The 24,742-nt window shown below is 45.6% G+C and overlaps 1 protein-coding gene across 3 annotated transcripts in view; it reads right to left on the reverse strand.

Annotated features, from left to right (window-relative positions):
- ADCY9 (adenylate cyclase 9) overlaps positions 1-24,742 on the reverse strand; it is a 165,865-nt gene that overhangs the window by 14,253 nt on the left and 126,870 nt on the right. For 2 of the 3 annotated variants that reach the window (XM_058680987.1, XM_058680988.1), the window contains 3 exons: positions 16,760-16,950; positions 4,764-4,925; positions 3,628-3,845 (listed from right to left, as the gene is read on the reverse strand). In XM_058680987.1, the coding sequence (XP_058536970.1) occupies positions 3,628-3,845; positions 4,764-4,925; positions 16,760-16,950 (571 nt within the window). The remainder of the gene's footprint in view (positions 1-3,627; positions 3,846-4,763; positions 4,926-16,759; positions 16,951-24,742) is intronic. The other variant, XM_004586704.2, reaches the window with a different exon arrangement.

Raw genomic sequence — 24,742 nt, forward strand, 5'->3', positions numbered from 1 at the left:
TTAGTCACTAGGCCACCACGCCGGGCCCAAACCATTCATCTTGATTAAACATACATTGCTAAAATCCTGACACCCATAATTAGAAGAGGAGGAAGGCAGTTTTTATTTTATCTTATTTTGTTCTGAGAAATGATCTTTTCTGCAAAAGCTGTGGATCCCTGCACTGAGAGAGCTTATACTGACTTCAGATGAAAACACGAATCAGAACTGCTGTCCTGTCATTCAGAGGAGTGACAGTAATTACTACCGCAAAAGCAAACAGGTTGTTATCACAGAATTGTGTTTACAATTGGGGTAATTTTGGTGCTATTGTCACATATGCAGATTATGTGTGAGACCTGAAAAATGAAGAGGCTCGAGTGCTTTAATAGCACAGCAACCAAGGCAGCTTTATGTGACTCTCTCATTCTTTGATAAGTTGCCAGAAAATAGTAATATCCTTTTTTGTACTGTAGAAAATTACCGTAAATTCAAGGGGAAAGTGTTGATGTGATTTCGGGTGGCAAATACAGCCATGAGGCACTGTCTATCTTACAGCAGCTATCACAGTGCAACCAGGTAAGCTGTGCAAAGTGCCTAGCTTCCACATGGTACACAGCAGGGCTCACCTGCAAGCATGCCTTCCTTTCCCAGCTGCACAGCAGATACTCTCTTCAGGGGCAATGTACTTACATAGAGTAACTTGCTTCATCCCAGACTATCTCCTTATGTCAGCCATCTCACTTCCTGGATAGAGGAAAGAACAACCAAGAGGCTGCGAGGAGGATGTGCAGTGGCTACATGCCAGCATTCAAGCATAGAGCCAATCCTCACAGAACTGTGAGCTGTTCTGCCCCTTCTAACAGTGTTGGGAGGTTGCCTCTGGGACTAGAAGAGAGTTCCTTTTAGACCAACTCTCTGAGAGATAACTGTGAACTCTGGACAAGGTATGCAGATGGATACATAAACCCTGGATAGCAACCCAAGCAGGCAGAACACAAAGAGTCCCACATGGAAGAAGCTGAATTCCCCATTTTCACCTTTGTTTGTGGCATGTGCCTCAGGATTGAGTCAAGAGAATGTGGAGGGTGGCTAAAGCAGATTAACAAGCCACAGTTTTACTTACTTAAAAAGATAGAAAATGGGATTTGAGGTGATAACAGGTAGAAAATGAGATTATATAGCCCAAAGGGTAAAGAATCTTGTTCTTCAGATAAACCCTGTTCAAGTCTCTGGCTGCGCCCATGTGTGTATGCACCGGGTGGCCACCAAGCACCAGTGAGGGTCAGAATGGCCTCTGCCGTCTCCAGGAAGAAAACCTCCAGAGTTGAGATTCAGAGAGTTAACTGCCAAGCCAGACAAGCAAAACTGATACTCCTCAGGGGGAATAAAACAAGATCCAGAGGTTTCAAGCATTGTACACAACGTCTATAACACAATCCAAAAATGACTAGGCACACCAACATGCTGGACACACGACCACACTCAGCAGAGGGGCAGTCCACAGAGACTAACCCAACATCTCTAAAGGGAAGAGTCTGTAGCAGATGAAGATGTAACATGTGACTACTACAGCAAAAGTAATCAGAACGAGGTGATACACCAGTGTGGTTTCAGTATTTCTTCATTTGGAAGGAAGCGATATAACAGTAACTCTCAGAGGACTTCCACAATTCCTGGATGTGTATTCCCAGAACAATCACTACAAGAAAAATGATGCCAAAAAGCCAAACTATCAAAGCACATTAAAACACAGCTAAAAGGTAAATGCTGTTAGAATGGATAAAAAAGCAACAGAAACACATGGACAGGCAGAAAGAAAGAAGAAAACAGGATGCTGTATGCAAACAGTAAGCTAACATGGCTCAGAATCAGAACAGGCAGGTTTTGAGGCAAAGAGAATGACCCAGGATAAAGAGGGACACTGTGAGATGAAAAAAGAATTCATCAACATGTAATACTTATGAATGTGTGTTCATGTTTTAAAAAGTGTGAAAATGCTTGATACAAAAATTGTCGGGACTAAAAAGAGACATATATTTTTCCACAGTCAGACATACCTGGAGATTCTAATACTTACATCTCAACAACTGATAGAAAAATAGACAAAAAAAATAACAAAGAGACAGATAATCTGAACAGTAATACTCCCAACGAGCTGGACTTTATTGATCCTTGTGAATCACAACATTCTACAAATGCAGAATGAATATTCCACTATTTTGCCTGTTCACCAAAACCAACCACACAGAGGCCACAAAACAAGTCCCACTTAATGGAACAGGACTGAAACCCCACAGAATATGTTCTTGGATGACACCAACCTTTTATGCAACATTAGTAGCTAGAGTACCTAAACAATAGGATTTCTGGAGCCAGAGCAGGGAATGTAAAAACAGCCTGGAACTGTCCTGACACAACGGGGCCGTGTGGGAAAATTGCAGGAGCCAGCCTGAAGGAGGCTCCCTTTAGCCAGACTGGAGACCAGGACAGTAACCAAATATGGTATTGACAGCAATGCCTGATAGCCCATGAGACAACATAGGAGTTCAGGTTGGACAAAGACGGGCAGGTAAAGCAGGGATGGGGAGGGCCCTTCCTTAAGGTGGGAGGCCAAGAACCAAGCGATGACTGTGCAAGAGATGCAGCTGGAATATCACAATTCTGAAACATCATAGTAAAGACTTTTGGGCCATAATCATCAAAATGGGAATAAACTCTAGGGAAACCTGATGAAGAATGGGACTCTCACAAGGTTGCTCATTAGTCCCAGGGAGAAAGCAGTTAACTACAGTTCCTCATGGAAGGAACTGGAAAGACCCTGCTGATGTATCAAGGTGAGCATCACCAGCAAAGAATCACCAAGGTGCCTCTGACCCAAGATCCTCTGAAGGCCCAGGACCACTCAGGTGGCATCTGGCCAGGGGTGCAGGACCTCTGTGACTCAGGCGCAAACAGTACACTAATCCAGCATCAGGAATATTCTACCCAAGGACTGGGACATCAGCATCATGGAGACCAAGCACATCTGAGGAAGAACAATCAAACAATGGAACACATGATCCTAAGCTAGGGAAAACACTTTCCAGGACATGTTAGATCAGCTGACAAAACTGGAATAGAAACTGCAAATTAGATAAGCTATCAGATCAGTGTGAAATTTCCTGAATTTGAGAGCCTTAAAAAGTTCATAAAAATTCATATTATGAAAAATCTCATATACTGGATTTCAAATGTTTTTACACGGACATTAATTTGTATTTTAGGTCCATTCTTTCATGAACTTTTTGAAGTACATTTGTATAACTACATCACATGATATTCCTGTCTTAGGAAATACAAGGTTAAATACCATGACTTTGCACCTTTTTGTCACATGGTTCAGAAAAACTCAGAAATAGATGTCATAGAGAGAGAGGAAGAGAGGGAGAAGATGGTAGGGAGAGGGGAGGAGAGTGGTAAAACAGACTTATTCACGTGCGTAAAACTGGTCATCTGGGCACAGGGTGTCAAGAAAATTCTCCCTACAATTTGGGCAACTATTCTAAGGTTCAAATGAATGCAAAATAGAATAAAGTAATATGTTAACGATGGGAGAGTGTTTCACCTGCACACCTCTGCCATCATTACAGATGACCCCGGTCTTACCTGTCTTCTTTGATAACGTCCACAAAGTGGGCATCGGTCTTCTCCCGGATGTTCTTGAATCTTAGTGGAAGCAGAGCTGATTGATCCAAGCTTACCCCTGCCCACTTTCCCTTTTCCTGCAGGATCTCACACAAGGAGGTCTGACTGTTGGTCAGCTTCTCCTGCTGGGGAGGGCTCAGAAGTCCATTCTGAGTTTTGGGGTTAGGTCCTCCAGAAGCCTGCCTCGAGACGAAGAGGAAGCAAACATAGGGAGTAAGATGGAGGCACAGGATGTGAGCTTTGCCCACCTTGACCTCTGGCCCTGCTGGAGCCCCCTGAGCTGCTGCTGGACACTCTGACTTACGTGAGGGGCCCACACCTGCAAGGTCCCTTTCATCTGAATGCTCCATCAGGCAGTCAGGAAGGTGGGGGTATGGGAGGAGCCAGTAAGCGAGACAGAGTGGAGAACTGAAGCTCTGGGAGTTTGCTTATCCCAGAACCAGGGTTCCAGGGGTTGTGCAAGGATGAGTCCAGGGAAAAGAAGTCCAGAGCTGTTGGTGTGTGGCTTAGGCAATGGTGGAAGAAGACAGCAGCTGATATTCTGCATGTTGAGAGGGGCGTGAGAGACATGGGTTGACCTGCTCACACAGGTCCTATGGCAGATGACAGGGCGGAGCATGACAGAAATGTAGGCCTCCCTGGGAAAGGCAGCCTTCGTGAGACAGGCTCCCAGATGTGGGTTTCATCCCATCTTCCCCTCTGCCCAGACTGGTCCCAAAACCTAGTGCCCCTCTGCCCAGACTGGTCCCAGCCTCCTAGCTGCTCACCCTCTGGCTGGCCTCTGCTGTTGTTTCTCATTTGGAAAAGGCCCTTCACCCCCATGGCATGTTCATTTTCAACCACATGCTGAATTCAGCTTCTAACACAAAAATCAATCCTTAACCACTCTCATGCACAGGTTTTATAACTCTCACCACCCACGTAGGGAGTCCCACCCAATCAGCAGGTCCTCTTTCTACTCTGTGCGGGTAGGTTCCAAGGCCCCACCCTGTTCTTTATCAGGCTGTTCTTGGCCCAGAGGACTGGAAGGTATGGCACAGTGTTACCTAACAGGAGTTACTCTCAGAACTAAGAAGTTGACAAGAGAGGAATGTCACCTTAGGTGGATGCGCCAGGAGAGGAAGTGACAGGAACAACAGCCATGAGCCTGTTACCTTGGTGCTGTTCTTATGCTCATCTTGACAGCCATTCTGGACAGCGCCACCTTCTGCGCCAGCTTCCAATTTGGGAGCAAAGGTGATTCCACATGAAGGACAGGTCTACGAAAAAAAACAAAGGTTGTAGGAACACACTCAGAAGCCAGGACCGCCCCTGTGGTCATTGCAGGTTTTCTGTCCCATAGGAGGCCCACCACACTACTAAGGAAGGAGTTTCAAACAAACAAGTTGAAATCCACAAAAGCCTGTACAAGGAGGCACACAGCACTGCTACACACAATGGCTAAAATATGGAATCTTAAGTGTTAGTTGATGAATGGAGAAACTAACTGATCTTGCAACACAACGAACTAGTACTAAGCAATGAGAAAGAACGAAGCATGACCCACGCCACGGTATGGATGAATCCTGACATTGCTGCACTAAGGGGAAAAGGCCATGCCATGTGTGATCCCATCCAGGAGACACATCCAGAAAAGGTGAATCCAAGGAGGTGGCAGCGGGCTAATGGTTGTCAGGTAAGAAGGAGATATGGGCTTTGGTCTGAAAGGTTGTGTCCTTCCATCTTCCCTGCTCCCTCCGAACTCCATGTTGAAACCCTAATCCTTAGGTTGGTGGGTGATGACTTGCAGAGGCAAGGCCTGTGAGAGGTGCTCAGGCTGTGAGGACAGTCCTCACCCAGGGGCCTGATGGCCTCGTGACAGACACCCTGGGGACCTCCCTTGTCCCCTGCTCCTGGGAGAAAGCACCAGACATGAACCAGGAGACAGTTCCTTACTTGATCTTGGGCTTTCCAGTCTCCTAAACCATCAAAAGCAAGTTTCTGTTGTTTACAAGCCCTGATATCTTGACTAAGATAAGGCTTTGTTTGGGGGTGATGAGGATTCTTTAAAAATTGACTGTAGTGAGGGTTGCACAACCTTGCAAATATACCAGGAACCTTAAAGGTCTGATTTTATAGTATGTGAATCAGACCTCAATAGGGCTTACTGAATAAACAAACTAGCCCCTAACCTAAGAACACTGAGTTCTCTACTGTGGGGAGGTGTTCCCATAAGGAGTCCAAATACGCATGTACAGACCCAGGGATTCTTGAAAGTTTATAGGAATTAGCCGTCCTCGAAAAGGGAAGGCGACATTTAGCTGTGACAGGTGGAAAGGGCAGGCCTTTGCTTCTCATCAGCCAGGTTCAACTCTGGGCCCAATTATCTACTGGTGTGGAGATCCCATTCAAATCTGCATCCCTTGATTTCCTCCTCTGTAAATTGAGAGTGAAAATACTTCCTCTTGAAGGAACACTTTTGGGGCTTGTGTTGTAGTATATCAGGCTAAACCTGTAGCTGCGATGCTGGCATCCCATATGAGCTCCAGTTTGAGTCAGGTGTTAACACTTGCACTCTGGCTCCCTGCTAATACGCCTGGAAAATCGGTGGAGGATGGTCTGAACTTCGGAATCCTGGTTTCCTGGCCCAGCCCTGGCTATTGTGGTCATTGTGGGAATGAACCAATGGAGGGAAGATTATCTCTCCTTTCTCTCTCTCTAACTCTGCCTTACAATTTTTTCTTTCTTTTTTTTTCTTAAAAAAGACATACTCAAATTATGTCTTACCGAAATAAATAGTAAATAGCTCATGCAGCTTCTGGAACACACTATATCCTTAATAACTCTGCTGTTATTAATGTGATTTAGTAACCTAGGAATTGCTGTGAAGAAGGGAATAAGAGTTTCCAGTGAAGAAGACCAAATGCAGCAGGAGAGAATTTTTTTTTTAGGACTCAAAAACAATTTTCAGGCTGTAAGAATAATTAAATACCTGGATAGGGCCCAGCGCAGTAGCCTAGTGGCTAAGGTTCTTGCCTTGCATGCGCCGAGATCCTATATGGGTGCTGGTTTGTGTCCTGGTGGCCCCGATTCCCATCCAGCTCCCTGCCTGTGGTCTGGGAAAGCAGTCAAGCATGGCCTGAAGCCTTGGAACCCTGCACACAAGTGAGAGACCTGGAAGACGCTCCTGGCTCCTGACTTCAGATCAGTGCAACTATGGCCGTTGCACCCACTTGGGGAGTGAATCAGTGGATGGAAGATCTTGTTCTCTGTCTCTCCTCCTCTCTGTATATCTGACTTTCCATATAGATATTTAAAAAAAAAACACCTAAAATTTTCAAAATTAAAAAAAAAAAACCACCTGGATAAATTGTAGGAGGATAGGCATTATTTCAGAAATTGACACTAAGGGCAGGCATGTGACCCAGACAATATCCCAAGTTTGACAGTGCGACTAGGTTATATTAAGTCAGATAACAAAGATTCTAAAGGATCATGTAGACTGCAAATCTAATACAAAGCACCTGCCAAGTTTAAACATTCATATCCATTGGAAAAATGAAGCAACTAGATCTAATGTGCTTCGTTCTCTTTAAGAGCTGACATGAGTAACAGGGGCAAGATGTTCTACTTGTCAACAATACACAAAGGAATGATCTATAAACCCCTGTCAGCACTGACTGTGTTAAATGGTAGAAGATTTCACCATCTTCTCACATGAACACACACACAGAAGGACCTGGAAGCCCCCAGTGGAGAAGTGAAGTAAATGCGCCCAGGGACACCTGAGCAAGACCCCACAGGAGCCTGCCTGCAGCTGTGGGCAGTGGCTGGCACTGGCCCCTGCAGGGAGCCAACTGGGAGACAGGGCAGAGAGGTGGGAGGCTTGACATCATGGCTTGTGACTCTAAACCATTAGGACTATTAAAAAAAAGAAGCCAGAGATGTCTGGAACTGGCTTGGCGCTAAGGGCTCTGGAATTAAACTGTCATGGACTGAATAGTGGCTCTATGACACAACAGGTTCTCTCTGAGCCTGTTTCTGGCTTTGTAAAGTGGGGCTGTGTCTCCCCCACAGAATCATTCTAAGGGCAAAATGAGGACATACAGGGCGACCATGTCAGAGGGATTTGAGCCAGCTTCATTCTACGCAGCAACCACTAGGCTCGTGGAGGACTGACTTCCTTCCACACAGGAGGAGAATTGACTGACTAGTTTTATCAGTAATTTAATGTCCTTCATTACAAGCAGGCCCACTTGGTCTATAGGAAACTTTAGGCATCAATTTGTTTCAGGAACTTTTTTCTTCCCAGGTAATTTCAGAGGAGGTCGCCTGCCCTTTAGGTGCTCATAGTGGCTCAAGCGGCTGTGCAGCATTGGTCCATGCATTGAAGAGCCACAGTTATGGGTACCAGAGAACAAACAGAAGACAGTAGGGGACTCTATTCTCCCCACGAGGGCTTCCCTCCCATACACTGTGGCCCCATGAGCTTATGTTGCACACTAAGCAGCCCACCTCAGGGAGCAGCCTTGGCAGGCTCCACAGATAAAATCACTGCCATGATGATGGTAGCTACACCGGTTCTGAACCAACCATGTGCCCAAGACAAATCAGCAACAGCAGTAGGTCCTCAGCCATGTAGTGTTTGTGGCCCAGTCAACCCTCACAGCAACATCTGAGGCAGAAATGGTAACCCTGAGGTGGCACAGACTTGGTGGTGGTGAGGACTGGGCTCAGTACTCCTGGCCCTAATCACCACAGAGCTAAGGCCTCCTTTCTTGGCTCAAGGAAGACTGTGGTACTTCGATCTCCTAGGTCTCTTCCTCCCAAGTGGCCCAACTAGCTGTTCACTTGGTTCTTTTAAGCGGCACCTCTGGCACCACAGGAAGTTGATACATGATACACAGCTATCAAACACTCTCTTCAAGGATGTTTCTTAACCCAAGATAAATCAGCTCTAAGCCAACAGCTGTTCCTTTTCAGGACTGTCAAAAGGGAGAGCAGGGAGGCCTCTTTCCCAAGGAACAAGAAGGCAATAATAACCTTGGTGAGCAGGACACTTCGTTACTGGGAGAACTATCCTTTGTTCCCAGAGTTGCATCAACCATGGGTGACAGACATGATCATGACTTGGTTATAATATCACTGCAAGCTCTTAGTGTGCATCCATTTATTCAGTTCTCATACGCACCCTTGAAGCAGGAAGCTCCTTTTACATACGTGGAAACTGAGGCAGAGTCACGCAGATATAACTCAGCAGAGGGGAACACAGTCACAGCATCTCATGCTTGATGAGTGGACTAACTTTGTGCTGTGGTAACAGGGCCCTGCTGCTTGAGCACACGGATGAGACACAGACACAGGGACTTTAAAAAGACAGTTTCTGCTAATATGGTCTTAGAGGAAAAGAGAAGCAGCAATTTCCATAGAAAGGCATCCCAGAAGCTGTGAGAACAGAAAACCACAGGCTGCAATACCAGAGGCACAACAACACACAAATAAAACCCTGCAAAACTCAGACACAAGATCTCAAAGCCAAAGGACCCGGAACCTATCATTCAACTCCTGAGGCTGGTCATGATCAGCAGAGTCAGAGCAGATGAAACTGCGCTGTTCAGCAGACTGCATAGTAACGAGACTCTTGCTATGTTGTGGAAACATTCCATCCGAAAACTAAAATTAGGAAAAACTTAGTTTTCTGTAGTGTGGAAGGTTTGTCCGTGTGCAACACTTCATTTACCTGGTGACACCAACTAAATGAGGCTGGGTATAGCTTCTCATTCAACTCATGCATAGATGTAGACAGACAGACACTTCACACCTTTAAACTTCTGCATACTTTTAGGATGATGGGAGTGGGAAAGACAGTTGACTTTGCATACCTTCACACACAGCTACAGCTACAGCTCAGTTATCCACACTAAGCCGTGAACACTGGCACAGCACTATTAAGCCAAAGGCAGAGAACATGAAGATGCCTCAAGCTTCCATTTGACGACGCTCCTCTGCTCCCAGTTCCCATCCAGGAACCCACAGTGCACTTGGCTTCCATGCCTGCTTGGTTTCCTCTAGCCTGGGGCCATTCCTCATTCTCATCTTTCACGATCCTCATGCTTCTGAGCTATTTCTACAATGTCCTTGGGTTTCAAACAAACAAATAATTCTAAAAAAGCTACTCTACATTTATGTTGCAGGGACGACAGTCATACTATTTACTTATTTTTTTAATTATTTTTAAAAATTTATTCATTTTTCTTACAAAGTCAGACGTACAGAGAGGAGAGACAGAGAGGAAGATCTTCCATCCGATGATGCAATCCCCAAGTGAGTGCAACGGCCGGTGCTGCGCCGATCCGATGCCGGGAACCAGGAACCTCTTCCGGGTCTCCCACACAGGTGCAGGGTCCCAAAGCTTTGGGCCGTCCTTGACTGCTTTCCCAGTCCACAAGCAGGGAGCTGGATGGGAAGTGGAGCTGCCGGGATTAGAACCAGCGTCCATATGGGATCCCAGGGCATTCAAGGTGAGGACTTTAGCTGCTAGGCTACGCCGCTGGGCCCTATTTACTTATTTTTATTGGAAAGGCAGATTCACAGAGAGAAGGAGAGACAGAGAAACATCTTCTGTCCACTGGTTTACTCCCCAAATGGCCACAATGGCCAGAACTGAGCCAATACGAAGCCAGGAGCCAGGATCTTCTTCCAGGTCTCCCATGTGGGTGCAGGGTCCCAAGGCTTTGGGCCATCCTTGTCTGCTTTCTCACACCACAAGCAGGGAGCTGGATGGGAAGTGTAGCAGCTGGACATGAATGCGTGCCCATATAGGATCTCAGTGCATGCAAGGTGAGGACTTTAGCCATTAGGCTACTCTGCCGGGACCTATACTATTCATTTTTCTAACAGCTTTCTCGAGATGTAATTTTCAAACCACATCATTCACTAACAAGTAAAAAAACCTAGTAGTTTTTATATATTCACAGGGTCCTGCAGCTATCACAGCTATTACTTAAGATGATCCTCTACAATAAATGCTTACAGTTTCTAAAATGCATACAGTATATGTGAATGCATATGCACAAATGTTTATGTGAATTTCTTTTCAGTTTCCACAATGAACTATAAGGCCATCTACTCCCTTGAACTTGGCTGACTGGCCTACTCACAATGATTTTATATACGGATAACAAGGAGGTAAAAGGAGTGATGATTTATTTTCTGTCATTAAAATAAGTCATGATGACTGTCACAAAAGAATGGTTCCTGGGGTACTAGCCTCACAGGGGAGATAAAAACCTGTGAAAAAAGGACAGATCAGTTCTGAATTGTCCCCAGATGGGCAAATGCAGATCGTTAGCTTAATTACTGACTGTAAAAGTGTAAAAACAGCCAGCACACATGCAGTTCCAAGGTTCTCAGTAACAGATTAAAGAGATCTCACAAAGACTAGCCAACAGGTGTACTGGCCATGAAGTTCTTCAGAGACAACTAAGATATTTTCACAGCTTTGATGGTCCAGCAGTGAAAACTATCGGGATTAAAGGCCATTCATTCTCTGGTTCTTATTTACTTCATTCTCCATGAAGCTGTTGAAAAGTTATTTTTATTGGCATATGCAGTATCCATTTATCCACCACGAGTTCTCATAACAAAATAGGAAGCAGGGACGTGGCACGGTAGCTGAGTGGCTAAAATCCTGGCCTTGCATGCAATGGGATCCCATACAGATGTCGGTTTGTTTCTCGGCTGCTCCACTTCCCTTCCAGTTTCCTGGCCGTGGCCTGGGCAAGCAGTTGAAGACGGCCCAAAGCCTTAGGAACCAGAAGATGGAAGATCTTTCTCTCTTTCTCTCTGTAAATCTGAATTTCCAATGAAAATAAATCAATCTTTAAAACAAAGAAAAACAAAATGGGAAGCAGATAGCCTACTGTAGAGCTTTGGACATCACATTAACCAGGCCAAGAAGCCCACTTGTCTGCACCATATTTGTGATGTGGCTATAGCAGACAGCATCCAACTGCAATAACTGTAAGAATTTCCTCTAATCCCAATGAAGGGTGAGAACTTTCCAAGACAGTCCATTACTTCTTGCCAGCAATACAAGATGACAGGTGTCTCCTGCCCTCCCCACTCCTGCCCTGGATGGTGAGAGAAAAAGACAGAGAAGGACAGGGAGAGAAAGGAAAGAGAGTGAGAGAGCTCTTGCATTCTTTGGTTCATTTCCCAAATGCCCACAACAGCCAAGGATAGGCTAATGCAACGCGAGGGCCTGAACTCCATGTGGATGGGCAAGAACCCAAGTACTCACCACTTGCTGCCTCCCAGGCACATTAGCAGGAAGCCGCACTGGGACCACAGAGAAGCCAGAACTTGAACCAACAATCTGATATGGGATGCAAGTATCTCAAGTGGCCGCTCAACATGCTGTGCTAAATGTCTGTCCCAGGAGTTTCAATATTAACATGCAGTTTTTTTCCATTCATGTCACCTCCCTTGATGTTGACATGGGGCAGCCTTGTCCCTAACTGCCTGTGCCAGGTTCCCTTCTAGATCCCTCCTTGTCCATCCCCAATCCCCAATCCAATACAAGGGCCTGCTGACCACACTCACTGTTGGTCTTTGGAAACAAGACTGAAGTGTGGGCAGGTTCCCTTTGACTGAGGACCTCAGGTTGAAATGCAGGGCTATTGACAGCACTGTTACTTCCTGGGAGGCTGCTACAGTTCCCCAGCTAGGCTGTGCGGGATTACATGGGGATTTCCTGGCTCTGAACTGGGTGGCAACTTAAAGGCAGAGAGAACACATGGTTGGGGCAGACAGTCCTTCTTGGACATTGTCTTGGTTCTCAAGAGTCCTTGCCCAGGCTTCTGAGTTCCATTCCTCCTCGTGTGCTTCTGGAGAGTGGCACCTGCCTGTATGTCATCAAAGGATTAAACACTGAAGCCAAAACAAAGTTGTAATGATCTCCCACGTGCCAGGCATGGCACTGGGCACTTGGGAAATAGACGTTATTTAATACACAGCCTCTGCATTCAAAGAACTCACAGGAGGGCACCTGGGAACTGAGACCTCATGTTGTGTAGGTTACAGGCCAGGAGTATAGACTGCAGGAGATGGGAAGACAGTGCCTGTAGTTAGAGCAGGAATGGAAATCAGTAGGGAAGCTGAAGAGCATAATGCAGAGAGGAATTTAGGGGGAAATAGAAGCATTGGGCAGCACAGACAAGAGAATCAACACCAACAGGACAGGAAATGTCTTCATTTCAGAACTTTCCTCTTCGTGCCTGGTCCTTGGCACAAGTTTTTTCATTATCCGAGCACTGCCCCAAAAGGTGTTAACCGCAGCCCTTGCCCTCCCAGGTATACCTTGAAAGCAAGAATCTGCGCTCAAGGAGGCCTGGCCAGGCTCACACTCAGCAGCCCAGAGAGGCCTTGCAGTGTCTACCTGCATACTCCAGGTATTGATCAGTCCCAGAATGTCTAATCCAGAATGTTCCGTCCACTTGACTACAGAGGACTCTCTGCACTTGACAACCATTTCCACCCTGAAAAACTTTGGTTCAGGGGAATGTACTTCAGGGTATACTGCCAGATTCAAGGACTTGTCGGCAAGGCATGGGAGGTGGGAATGACAGAAACCAGTCACCTTCACCCAACAAGGTGGCAGCAGTGACAAGGGAAAGGAGCCCGTAGGCAGAAAGAGCCAACAAGCCCTGGTGAGGGTTTAATGGGAACCAGTTAGAATACTAGAAACAGGAAAAGCTGGCCTAGGGCAGAAAACACCACTGAGCAACAACATACACACCAGGCACTGACAACTGTAGAATAAACCAGCCAAACAAGGAATAAGCAAGTGACTGGCAGAACAAACATGTCACTGTTTGAAAACTCTGACTTGGGAGAAGGACTCATGGGTCAGATGATAAACTATTCGATTTTTAAAGCAGAACTCAGTTTTCTCCTATGAAAATCTGAGATCAGAGTTCCTACGAGTCTCTTCCGATCACCCAGTATTTGTATTTCAGACTCGCCTGTCATCCTCTGGTCTCAGAGAAGTCAGGATAATGAGAAGGGGACCCCAAGGTACAATGCCTGCAGGGGGAACCATGTCTTTCATCTTCATGTTCTTTCTGCCCAATTGTGGAATCCAAATCATTCTAATGTTTGAAGATTGCCTTTATCTCAAATATTCTATTATTCTGCCCAAGCCATGAAAATATATCAGAAATTATACTTTGTGATCCAACTCATCATTTTCTCCTGGGGGAGGGTTTGTATGGGTTGGGATTTTTTTTTTTTACTTAAAGTCCTTTTGGTAAACATAGTCCATTATCACTATTAGATTTTCTGAAAATATTCAATGATTATTTAGAAAATCTATATGCATAGCAACAGAATACAGTAAATGTGAAGGACTCTTCAAAAAGATCATAAAATGAAATTAAAAGGTAATGTTATTTTGATGAAAAAACGCCTGAAATCTGTACTTTTTTCATAATACCCATTTCCATGAACTTTCTGAAGACACCTGGTAGCTTTTGTCCATCAGATCAAAACAAACACATGTGATCGGAACAAGGAATGTTCTTTCAGAGTGAGAGAAAACCTTATTTTTTTTAAAGATTTTTAAATTTTTATTGGAAAGTCAGATATACAGAGAGGAGGAGAGACAGAGAAGATGATTTTCCATCCACTGATTCACTTCCCAAGTGGCTGCAACGGCCAGAGCTGAGCCGATCCAAAGACAGGAGTCAGGAGCCTCTTCTGGGTATCCCAGGCAGGTGCAGGGTCCCAAGGCTTTGGGCCGTCCTCTAATGCTTTTCCAGGCCACAAGCAGGGAGCTGGGAGGGAAGAGGGGATGCTAGGACAAAAACTGGGACCCATGTGCAATCCTGGTGGGTGCAAAGTAAGGACTTTAGCCAGTAGGCTACTGTGCCAGGGCCAAGAGAAAACCTTCTCTTCAGACAACTTGGCACAGAACTGCTGTCGCTGGCAGTGTGATTATGTGACAGGGCAAACCTAATAAATGTATTCCCTAATGACTGGGAATGCAGGGATGCACAATATGTACAACAAACCACTTATTTTGGGCTTTGAGCTCCATTTCTTTACTAAAGTGCAGCTCCATTAGAAGCCTGAAGGAAACAATTTTTCCCCAAGAAATGAACCATATTTGGGAAGTCGTGTTTTTTCCTCACCCACGCCAATCTCTTCCTGCCCATGCTCAGTAACAGCCTGCGAGCTGTGAGCTCCTGTTTTTGATTGCTGCAAACCATCAGCCCTAGTGAGGAGGCCACCTCTGTAGTTTGCAGACATTGGAGAAAGCTCAGATACAGTGACCAGGATGCATGTGCTGGAAAGAGAGGGTCTCATGCAATTGTGCCAGTGACCCTCACCTAGGGTGGTTCTGTCTCCCCTAAGGGGAACACTTGGCTGGCACCACCTGGGCAGGGGTGTTGTGATATTGGGGATGCTCCTCAGTATCTAACAATGCCCAAGATGCCACCCATACCCCAGGCTATCTGGACCAAAATATCAGCAGAGCCAACTCTGAGAAACCCTGTGTTAGAGCAGCCAAGCACACCATGAAGATGTCTGAGCGCTGCCAGTGAGCCTGATCACAAGTACCAGGAGGAACTGGATGATAGACACCCTGTTCTTCAACACGGCCAGAGAAGTTGAATCCTGATGGACTGCCACATCATGAAGACAACGGAGCTTAAGCACCAACAGCCAGCTTTCCAAAAGGTTAATGAGTGTGGATAGGTGAACATACTGAATAGAAGCCACAAAAATGGATTTCATCCCCTAATGTATCATTTGTTTATCTGGGAACAGTATATGTGCTGCCGAAGCGAGCACTGTCTGAGAACGCAGAACAAGCAAGTTATTGTTGTAACTGCCAGTCTCTTTTTAAAAATGGCAACAGTGGGCCCTGCACAACGGCCTAGTGGCTAAATCCCTGCTTTGCATCTGCTGGGATCCCATATAGGCATCCTTTTGGGTCCCAGCTGCTCCATTTCCCAGCCAGCTCCCTGCTTGTGGCTTGGAAGAGCAGTGGAGGATGGCCCAAAGCCTTGGGACCCTGCACTCACATGGGAGACCCAGAGGAGGCTCTTGGCTTCGGATTGGCTCAGCTGTGGCCATTGCGGCCACTTGGGGAGTGGATCTGCAGTCAGAAGATCTTCCTCTCTCTCTCTACCTCTTTGTAAATCTGCCTTTCCAATAAATTTTGTTTTTAATCTTAAAAATAATAATAATAAAAAAAAAAGAACCAGCAAACTATAAAATAAGCACAGGGTATCTTGGGCGGGATGGGGTGGGGGGTGGGGGTAAGTCAAATATGAAAACCAAGGAATAACTTATAAACTAGGATGAATTCTTATGCCCAGAGCCAAGCATATTAATTCCTCAGTAGTTTGTGTTTTGACAAAGAAACAGTATAGAAATGGGTACTTCTAGCTCAAAACCAGAGATCTCAGCACCCATAATGAAAAGCCAGCATGTTCCCAGCAACCTGCAATGGTTCAGTGAGTTACATTGCAAAATTCAGCCACACCAACAAAATTTTGAATTATCATATGATACAGATTTCAAGCACAGGATTAAGCATTCAAAAACATGTAGTTTCTGGGCTCAGCAGTGTGGCCTAGTGGCTAAGGTCCTTGCCTTGATCCCATATGGCTGCTGGTTCTAATCCCGGCAGCTCCACTTCCTCTCTGTCTCTCCTCCTCTCAGTATATCTGACTTTGTAATAAAAAATAAATAAATAAAATTTAAAAAAAATTAAAAAAAAAAACGTAGTTTCTGAAATAAAATATAAGCCATCTCTTGAATAAGGTTCATGGAGAATCCTCTTCACTGTTGTCTAGAAACCCCAAAATACAGAAAAGGACAAAACTAGTAACTTAGGTGACAATGAAGACAGGAAATGGGGACATTAATATGTGAAAAAGCAAGGTTATTGCAATACAAACCGCTAACTTTACACTAAATTTAAAAACTGCAAAAATCAAATTGAAGAACATTTAAGTGGTTTGCTAGAGACCTGAAGGTTATTATTGCACATGTTCTACTGTAGAATTAATAGAAAGTTTGAGAAGTAGAAAAAAAAACTAACCTTAAGGTTATCAAAGGTTTTGACAGTCTGCGCCAAGTCATTGACACTCCCTGCCGATGCTGTCCCCTGTCCCCTAGGGCCTGAGGACACCCGTGAGCCGTCAAGGACCTCAAAGCCAGAAAGCAAAGCCTCTGCACAGCTGCAGTGGGACTCCTCGGCTCTCTGACCCGATATCAGGTATGTCTTCAAACCTACGATGGATAAAAATTACAATCAGCACAGATTGAAACCACCACTGGTTGCAACACAGCTCCAGCCTGTTCTCTATGGAGGACGCGTGCCTGAAAAAATGAAGAGTAAGTGAGAACATGAGTATGCCATAGCTTATGACCAACTTCCAGGATCCCCTCTGAGACAGGTGGCCTCAGGGAGCTTGTTTGCCTTCAAGTCACACCAGTCACTTACGTTACAGTTCTGAGGGCTAAGGCCAGTGTGAAAGATTTTCTCTGTGAAAGGGCCCCATGACCTCCTGGGAAGGCTGTCCCTCAACACTGTGTTTACCACCATCCATAAACATCCATCCCTGACTCTGAAAGCAGTCAGTCCAGGTGTGAGGGCCTGTCCTTGAGGTGGGTCCAGAACTGCAAGAGAAAGGGGGAAGATGGCTTTTCCCCAAGACAACAACCAAGGCAGGCACAGCCCAGTGTGAGGACCTGAGACAGGCGAGCCCAGAGCGTGAGGCGTGCAGCTGACGCTGAGTGCTGGGAGCCCTCAGCCCAAAGCAGGACTGCAGTGGCCACCTCTGCAGCTCCTCTGCAGCCAACGCACGGTGGCCTGGGTATGTGCTGCTTCTCGGTAATTAGGGATAGCAGATCTCTGTTCATTCTTCCTTTATTAAACGCTTTCTGTTTCCACAGACTGTGATGGGGAAGACTAGAGTGAACACAGTATCCGTGGTTCCCAGCTGCATCCAACAGCTGAACAAGGAGTCCTGACGGCCAGCAGGTGTGCCCCAGAAACCACAGGAGAGGGCTACCCCACCAAGCCCTAGGCAGAAAGTGCTGTGTATGTGGCCCTTCCAAAATTCAGGTGTGGCTAATGGGGCAGTGCTCAAATGTGGGGCCTCTGAGAGGGGGGTGAGGCCGTGAGGGCCTCTCTGGAGATGCAGTGCCCTTGCTAGGCTTGAGGAAGAGACCCACTCCTCTCGACTACCTCTGCACCACAGAAGGACACAGCATTTCTCTCCTTTGGCTAAGCCGGCCCTCAGTAGACAACCGAGCATGCCCAGCACCCTTAGTTTGAACTGCACAGCCTCCAGAACTGTGAGAAAATAATGTCTGTGTTAGAATCAGGCAGTCTGTGAATTCTGGTGTGGCAGCACAGAAGGAACTGAATGAATTGCCCTCCAAGTTAGGCTGGAAGCAAATAGGTCCAAATGCTGAGGAGGCACTGCCTAGGGGAGCCAATGTAAGGCCCTGCAAAAAGGCACAGTTGAGAGCTGCGGGGCACAATGGCTCAATGACTAAATCCTTACCTTGCAAGCACCGGGATCCCAGTCCCAGCTGCTCTGCTTCCCATCCAGCTCCCTGCTTGTGGCCTGGGAAAGCAGTCGAGGACAGCCCAAAACCTTGGGACCCTGCACCCGTGTGGGAGACCTGGAAGAAGCTCCTGGATCCTGGCTTGGGAGAGGCTCAGCTCCAGCTGTTGCATTCGCTTGGGGAGTAAATCAGAGGATGAAAGATCTTTCTCCTTATCTCTCCCTTTCTTCATATATGTGATCTGTCTTTCCAATTAAAATAAATGTATTTTAAAAAGGGAGGAGCCTACCACAATAGCCTAGTGGCTAAAGTCCTCGCCTTGCATGTGCTGGGATCCCATATGCATGCTGGTTCTAATTTCAATAGCCCCATTTCCCATCCAGCTCCCTGCTTGTGGCCTTGGAAAGCAGTAGAGGATGGCCCAAGGCCTTGGGACTCTGCACTCATGTGGGAGACCCAGAGGAGGCTCTTGGCTCCTGGCTTCAGATCAGCTCAGATCCGGCCACTGCAGCCACTTGGGAAGTGAATCAGTGAACAGAAGATCTTCTCTCTTCCCTCTTCTCTGTATATCTGACTTTCCAATAAAAATAGACAATTTTTTTTAAAAGGCACAGTTGAAGGTTGTTGCTGAGCTTAGCATGGCTGCAACAGGCTGCGACAGGTTGTTTGAGAAAACAGCCCAAAGCGAACTGCAGTCCTGCCCATGCAGTGCTGTGAGTCACTGCCAGACTTCATTCTGAGCTGGGGACAGGGGTAAAAGGAGTAGGGAGCGGGCCCCCGCTGAGGCCAACCAGAGAGTAGGAGAGGGGGCATGCCAGCCTCATCAGATGGCATAAGGGAATTGTGTGACCCACTCGCCATAAATCTGACGACAGCAGCTGAGTGTGTTGGTTGGGGTTCTGGCTTCAGAGTTGGGCTTGGGCTCCACATCTTCTTCCTAACTCTGTGACCTTGGTGAATGATTTCATCTCTCTCTCCACGTCTTCTATCAGGTGAGGGTAAGAGCAGGGCTGATGTGACTCATGGGATGAACACACATGCCCCCAGGGCACCCGACACATAGCACGCAGCAGCATTAGCTGTTATCACCAGCAAGAGTTTTCAAAAATTTTAAAACTTATGTTAACCACTTAAGAGGCAGAAGACAGAGATGGACAGAGAGTACTCATCTGCTGGTTTAGTCCCCAGATGTGTGTAAACAGCCAGGGCCAAGTCAGGCTAAAGCTGGATGCTGAAAACTCAACCTACGTCTCAACTATAGCTATCACCTGCTGAGCATTAGCAGGAAGCTGGAATCAAAAATGGGGTTTCCCAGGTAACCCAAAACAGGAGTTCTAAGCAGCATCGCAGCTGCTTGGCCAAGCACCCTCCTCGTCTGGGGATCTGACCAGCTTCTCACCAGGAGTATTTTTCATGCTCCCTCTAATGCACAGAAACATTTGCACAACTGTTAAATCACTAATTGCTCCAAATTGGTTTCTAACTTGAATTTTTTAGACAGCTATGAAGGACTGTCATACAGTAGTAACACATCAGGTCAAACATACCTAGGTGTTCCTAGAGGGCAAAATCAGTGAGCAAATTAAATATCATTTTATTTATGCTTCAACATGAAAAGCTGAAGCTATTGTGAAGCCCAATGCCCCAAATGGAGGGCTAGCAGCATGACCAATCAGCATGATAAAGTTAAGGCAGAGATTAAGCTGCCCAATTGGAAATAAGCGAAGAAGTGAATCTGGACTGGGTTATTGAGTTCAAGCTTAGTAAAAGCCTGGATTCAAGAGAGTTAATAGCAGATAAGGATTTAATGAATAACCACACACATGGACCCTAGAGTCCAAGTTCATTAGAATGGTTCTGTTGAGCAGAAGGTCAAAATAAGGTGGCTAAATGATTTATTTTATTAAGTACAATGAAACAGGAAAATAATAAGATTTCTCATATTCTTTCCTGGAAACTGATTTTAAACCTCATGAACAATGATGCATTTTATAATTTAATCTTTTTAATATTTATTTATTTTTATTACAAAGTCAGATATACAGAGAGGAGGAGAGGCAGAGAGAAAGATCTTCCGCCCAGTGATTCACCCCCCAAGCGACCACAATAATTTAATAATAATTTGATTTTATAAAGACTGCAGAATTGGGAGGCATTTCCTAAGTTGTCTCTCTCTGTCTACAGCTGTGTGTTAAGAAGATTAATGTGGCTAACACTTGGTAAGTATTCTTAAGCATATTAACAATTCTTTGAAGACAAAAACTGTCTTATACACACTATGGCCAATTTTGATGCACAGAGTATAATCTGAATGGCGGTCTGTTTTGGGGAAAGACACAATTCTGACCTCTTTTGTTGGGGTATTTTTCCGGGGGTGGTGCATGATTCTTGGTTTGGAGTGAGAGATCTCCAAACATCAAGAATCAAAGACTCATGTGTCATTTCAACAGAAAAAGAATAACACAAAGTGAATGACTGTTGTAAGAGATGACTTTTAGAGTTTATAAAACGCCTAATTTGGACCTGACACAACAGCTTAGTGGCTAAGGTCCCTGCCTTTTATGCACCAGGATCCCATATGGGCACTGGTTCATGTCCCAGGGCCTTGCTTCCCATTCAGCTCCCTGGTTGTGGCCTGGTTGTGGCCCAAAGCCATGGAACACTGCATGGAACACTGCGTAGGAGACCTGGAAGAAGCTCCTAGCTCCTGGCTTTGGATCAGCTTAACTCCAGCTGTTGCAGCTGCTTGGGGAGTGAGTCAGCGGATGGGATTTCTCTCTGTCTCTCCTCCTGTCTATATATTTGCCTTTCTAATAAAAAGAAATAAATCTTAAAAAGGAAAAAAAAAACCAAAATTCCTGATCTACCCTCACTAGTGACTTAAAACAGCAAACTGATTCATAAACATTCTAAAAAATATCCTTTTAGCATGCACCTGGTTTTCCTTATAGCTAGGTCTGAAATGGCCAAATTGGCATTCGCAGCATGGTATAGGTTAAGCCACTGCCTGTGACACCAGCACCTCATATAAGCAATGTGCTGATTCCCAGCTATTCTATTCAAATCCAGCTGCCTTTTAATGCACCTGGAAAATACAACAGAGTCATGGATGAGTTTCCAGGCTCTTGGCTTCTGCCTGGCCAAGGCAGCTATTAGGGGAGTGAGCCAACAGCTGAAAGACACCTCTTTTAGCCTGTCCATCTCAATCTCTGCAACAAAGCTTTTTCAAATAAATAAAAAGTTTGGAGAATTATTTAAATTCAGGTAAAAACCAGTCAATGAGGAAAACAAAAATTGCAAGCATTGTTAACCTACCATATAACCAGAGACACGGAAAGATATGAATATGACATATCACAATTATCTGCTGCTTTTGCATGAAAAGGGGAAAATTTTAGTGGAAAAAATAATTTCCATCTACTAACATCAAAATACTCTGGATGAGTGCAAGTCCTTCTCATTCCTACAAAAAAAAATAATAATCATGAGACTTGATTTATTCTGGTTGTCCCAGTATCTGGTGATAAGTTCCTGTAGCAAATGGTTGTTGGTGAAACTTTTTGAAAAGTGAAGTCCTGGGGCTGGGGTGCGCAATGCCATCATCTCCTACGGGTATCGCTTTATGTCCTGGCTGCTCCACTTCTGATCCAGCTCCCTGCTAATGGCTTGGGAAGGCAGCAGAGGATGCCCCAAGTGCTGATCCCCTGCACCTACATGGAAGACCCAAAAGAAACCATGGCTTCCGGCTTTGGACCAGCTCAGCTCTGGTCATTTGACCATTTGGGTCAAACTGAAGATGGAAGATTCTCTTTCTCTCTCTCTCTCTAGCTCTAGTTCTAGTTCTTTCAAGTAAATTAAATAAATCTTACAAAAAAAAAGTATACTTTCTTCTTTTTTTTTAAAGATTTATTTATTATTATTGGAAAGCCGGATATACAGAGAGAAGGAGAGACAGAGAGGAAGATCTTCCATCCGATGATTCACTCCCCAAGTGAGCCGCAATGGCCGGTGCTGTGCCAATCCGAAGCAGGGAACCTGGAACCTCTTCCGGGTCTCCCACGCCGGTGCAGGGTCCCGATGCATTGGGCCATCCTCAACTGCTTTCCCAGGCCACAAGCAGGGAGCTGGATGGGAAGTGGAGCTGCCGGGATCAGAACCGGCACCCATATGGGATCCCGGGGCTTTCAAGGCGAGGACTTTAGCTGCTAGGCCACGCCGCTGGGCCCAAAAGTATACTTTCAAATGCTACACTGTAAGACAGATTTATCCAAGCAGGTAGAAGAAAAATAAAGGATACACAACATGCATACATAACTTGATCTAACAAAATAAATGTTTAGAAGGATATGCAAGTATCCACCTTACCACCATGGCCACATGCCAGTGCCTGGGTATCCTCTGCTCCCATGTCCCCCTGTACTATCTTTTTTGTAGCCTCTATGCATGGCACTAATTAATGCTGCACAGAGGAACACTCTACTGCTGAAAGCTAAGCCCAAGATTACAGTGGTAATGAACTTCAGAGACCTACACCTCCTACCACTAAAACACTCGTCAATTATGGTTTTGTACCAAAACCCCTTACAGAAGCCACAGAAATGAGTTCTCTGACAGATAATGTGTGACAGACCCAGAAGGAGCCTGCCAGGAATTACCCCATTCATTCATTTGCTCTTTACACACTTACTTACCTAACAAGGTTAAGTATTTATCAAGCACTGATGGAGGGTTAGGACCTGGAGCAGGGATTGAAAGACATGGGTGGTGGAGGAGGGGGCGCTCTTGTTACAGAAACTGGGAACCGGTAAAAACTTCCCGATGTTCAGCCTTAATTTTCTATCAAATGGAAACACAACAGCACAGTAAAAATATCAGTTCTCAGGGTTGCTGGGAGGATTAAGTGAGCTAACACGTAAGCAGGGAAATGCAAACAGGAAAGACAGCGCTTTTTCTAAGGTCTTCAGGACAGAGAGCTGAGCAAGAGAATGAGACAAGGCTAACAACAACACAAAAAGTAACCAGGCAAGTGTGAAGTCGGAAGTGAAGTGAGGTCAGCACGGCAGTGATGACACAACCCCAGAAGAGAGAATTCAAGTCGACGTGCTGACAGGACGTACAGAAGTGACTGCTAGCATTTTTTACAAGGACTTGCAGGCGACAAGAGGGAAATGAAGGCTATGATAACTACTCTGAAATGCCAGAAGATATCAGAGCTGAAGGGATCTAAAGAGGCTTGAAGGACATAGTTGGGCCCTGAGACAGTCTCCAGCTAAGTGTAATTCTTCACTAGCCGATAACTCTGGGTGCCACCAGCGGTAGGAAGCATGCCCGGGGAACTGAGGAGGAACAGCCAATCCAGAGGGTTTTAAGAGGTGTGTACTTCAGTAAAGAACACAGACAATGGGAAATAAGTGCTGGAAAGCAGATAAATGAAACACTAGATTTAAGATCTGAGAATACATGGTGACTAAATGGTAGGAAAGAAGGAATACACTGAAAATGTGCTGTTATGATGCCCCAGTGAAAGAAGTTGGTCACAATGGCCACATGCTAGGACCCATTCACAACAGGAAAGCACAGTACGAGCCACTGAGGGCGGAGGGAGGGATGTGGAGCAACTGCGATGCAGTTACCACATATCACCAACTTAGGGATGATGTTTGCATAGACTCTACAAATATGCTAAGAATCACTGAATTATACACTTCAGTGGTGGTGGGCAGAGGGGTGAACTGCACAGTATGTGAATTATTCCTCAACAGAGCCACAAGAACTTTAGCAAAATGCAGCCATTCTGAGATTTTAAGATGATAGTAAAGCCAGGAAAAAACAAGTTCTCCCTTAGAAATCAAACTAAAGCAGTGGGCACAGGCAGGATAAAGCAAAATATTACAAATAAAGGTTTCAAAACAGAGAATGTAGTAGAACTAGGAAGGAAAAACATAAATAAGAAGTAAGGCTACATAACCTTGAAGAACCAAAAATCTACCATGGCAAGAATTCAGAAGTCTGAGAGAGATTAAGCAAAACAAACCATGACAACATTTGACCTTCATGAGATAACTCCAAGAACCATTGAATTTGCAGCTCTCACTCCTGCAGTCAGGCCCAAAGAGCTGGGCTGACACCCAAGCAGCTTCAGCACAACTCCTCTGTGGCTGTGTGCACTGTGCAGCTTGCAGCCCCGGCCCACGGGGAAGCAGGACGGGCAGGAGGGGCAGCCTGTGCTTACTGCCTCAGCACTGACAGCCCCATCTCATCCTGGAGTGTGTCAACAAAGGGAGTGCCTACCCCTACTCACCGTGAGCTTCTTCCTTCTGGGGAAGGGAAAGGCTACCCAGACCACAGCACCACCTCTCCCACAGACTTCACATTATACAGAGGAGACAGGATTTTGAATGCTGGACCTACTTTTTATGAGTGTTACCACACTGGGTCCTCCCTACCTGTTAGTTACTTCATAGAAACATCCACCCAGGCTTTTGGGTTTCTCCCAACTTAACGA

Source organism: Ochotona princeps, chromosome 24 (genome assembly GCF_030435755.1).
Source record: "Ochotona princeps isolate mOchPri1 chromosome 24, mOchPri1.hap1, whole genome shotgun sequence".
In the NCBI taxonomy this organism is placed as follows: Eukaryota; Metazoa; Chordata; class Mammalia; order Lagomorpha; family Ochotonidae; genus Ochotona; species Ochotona princeps.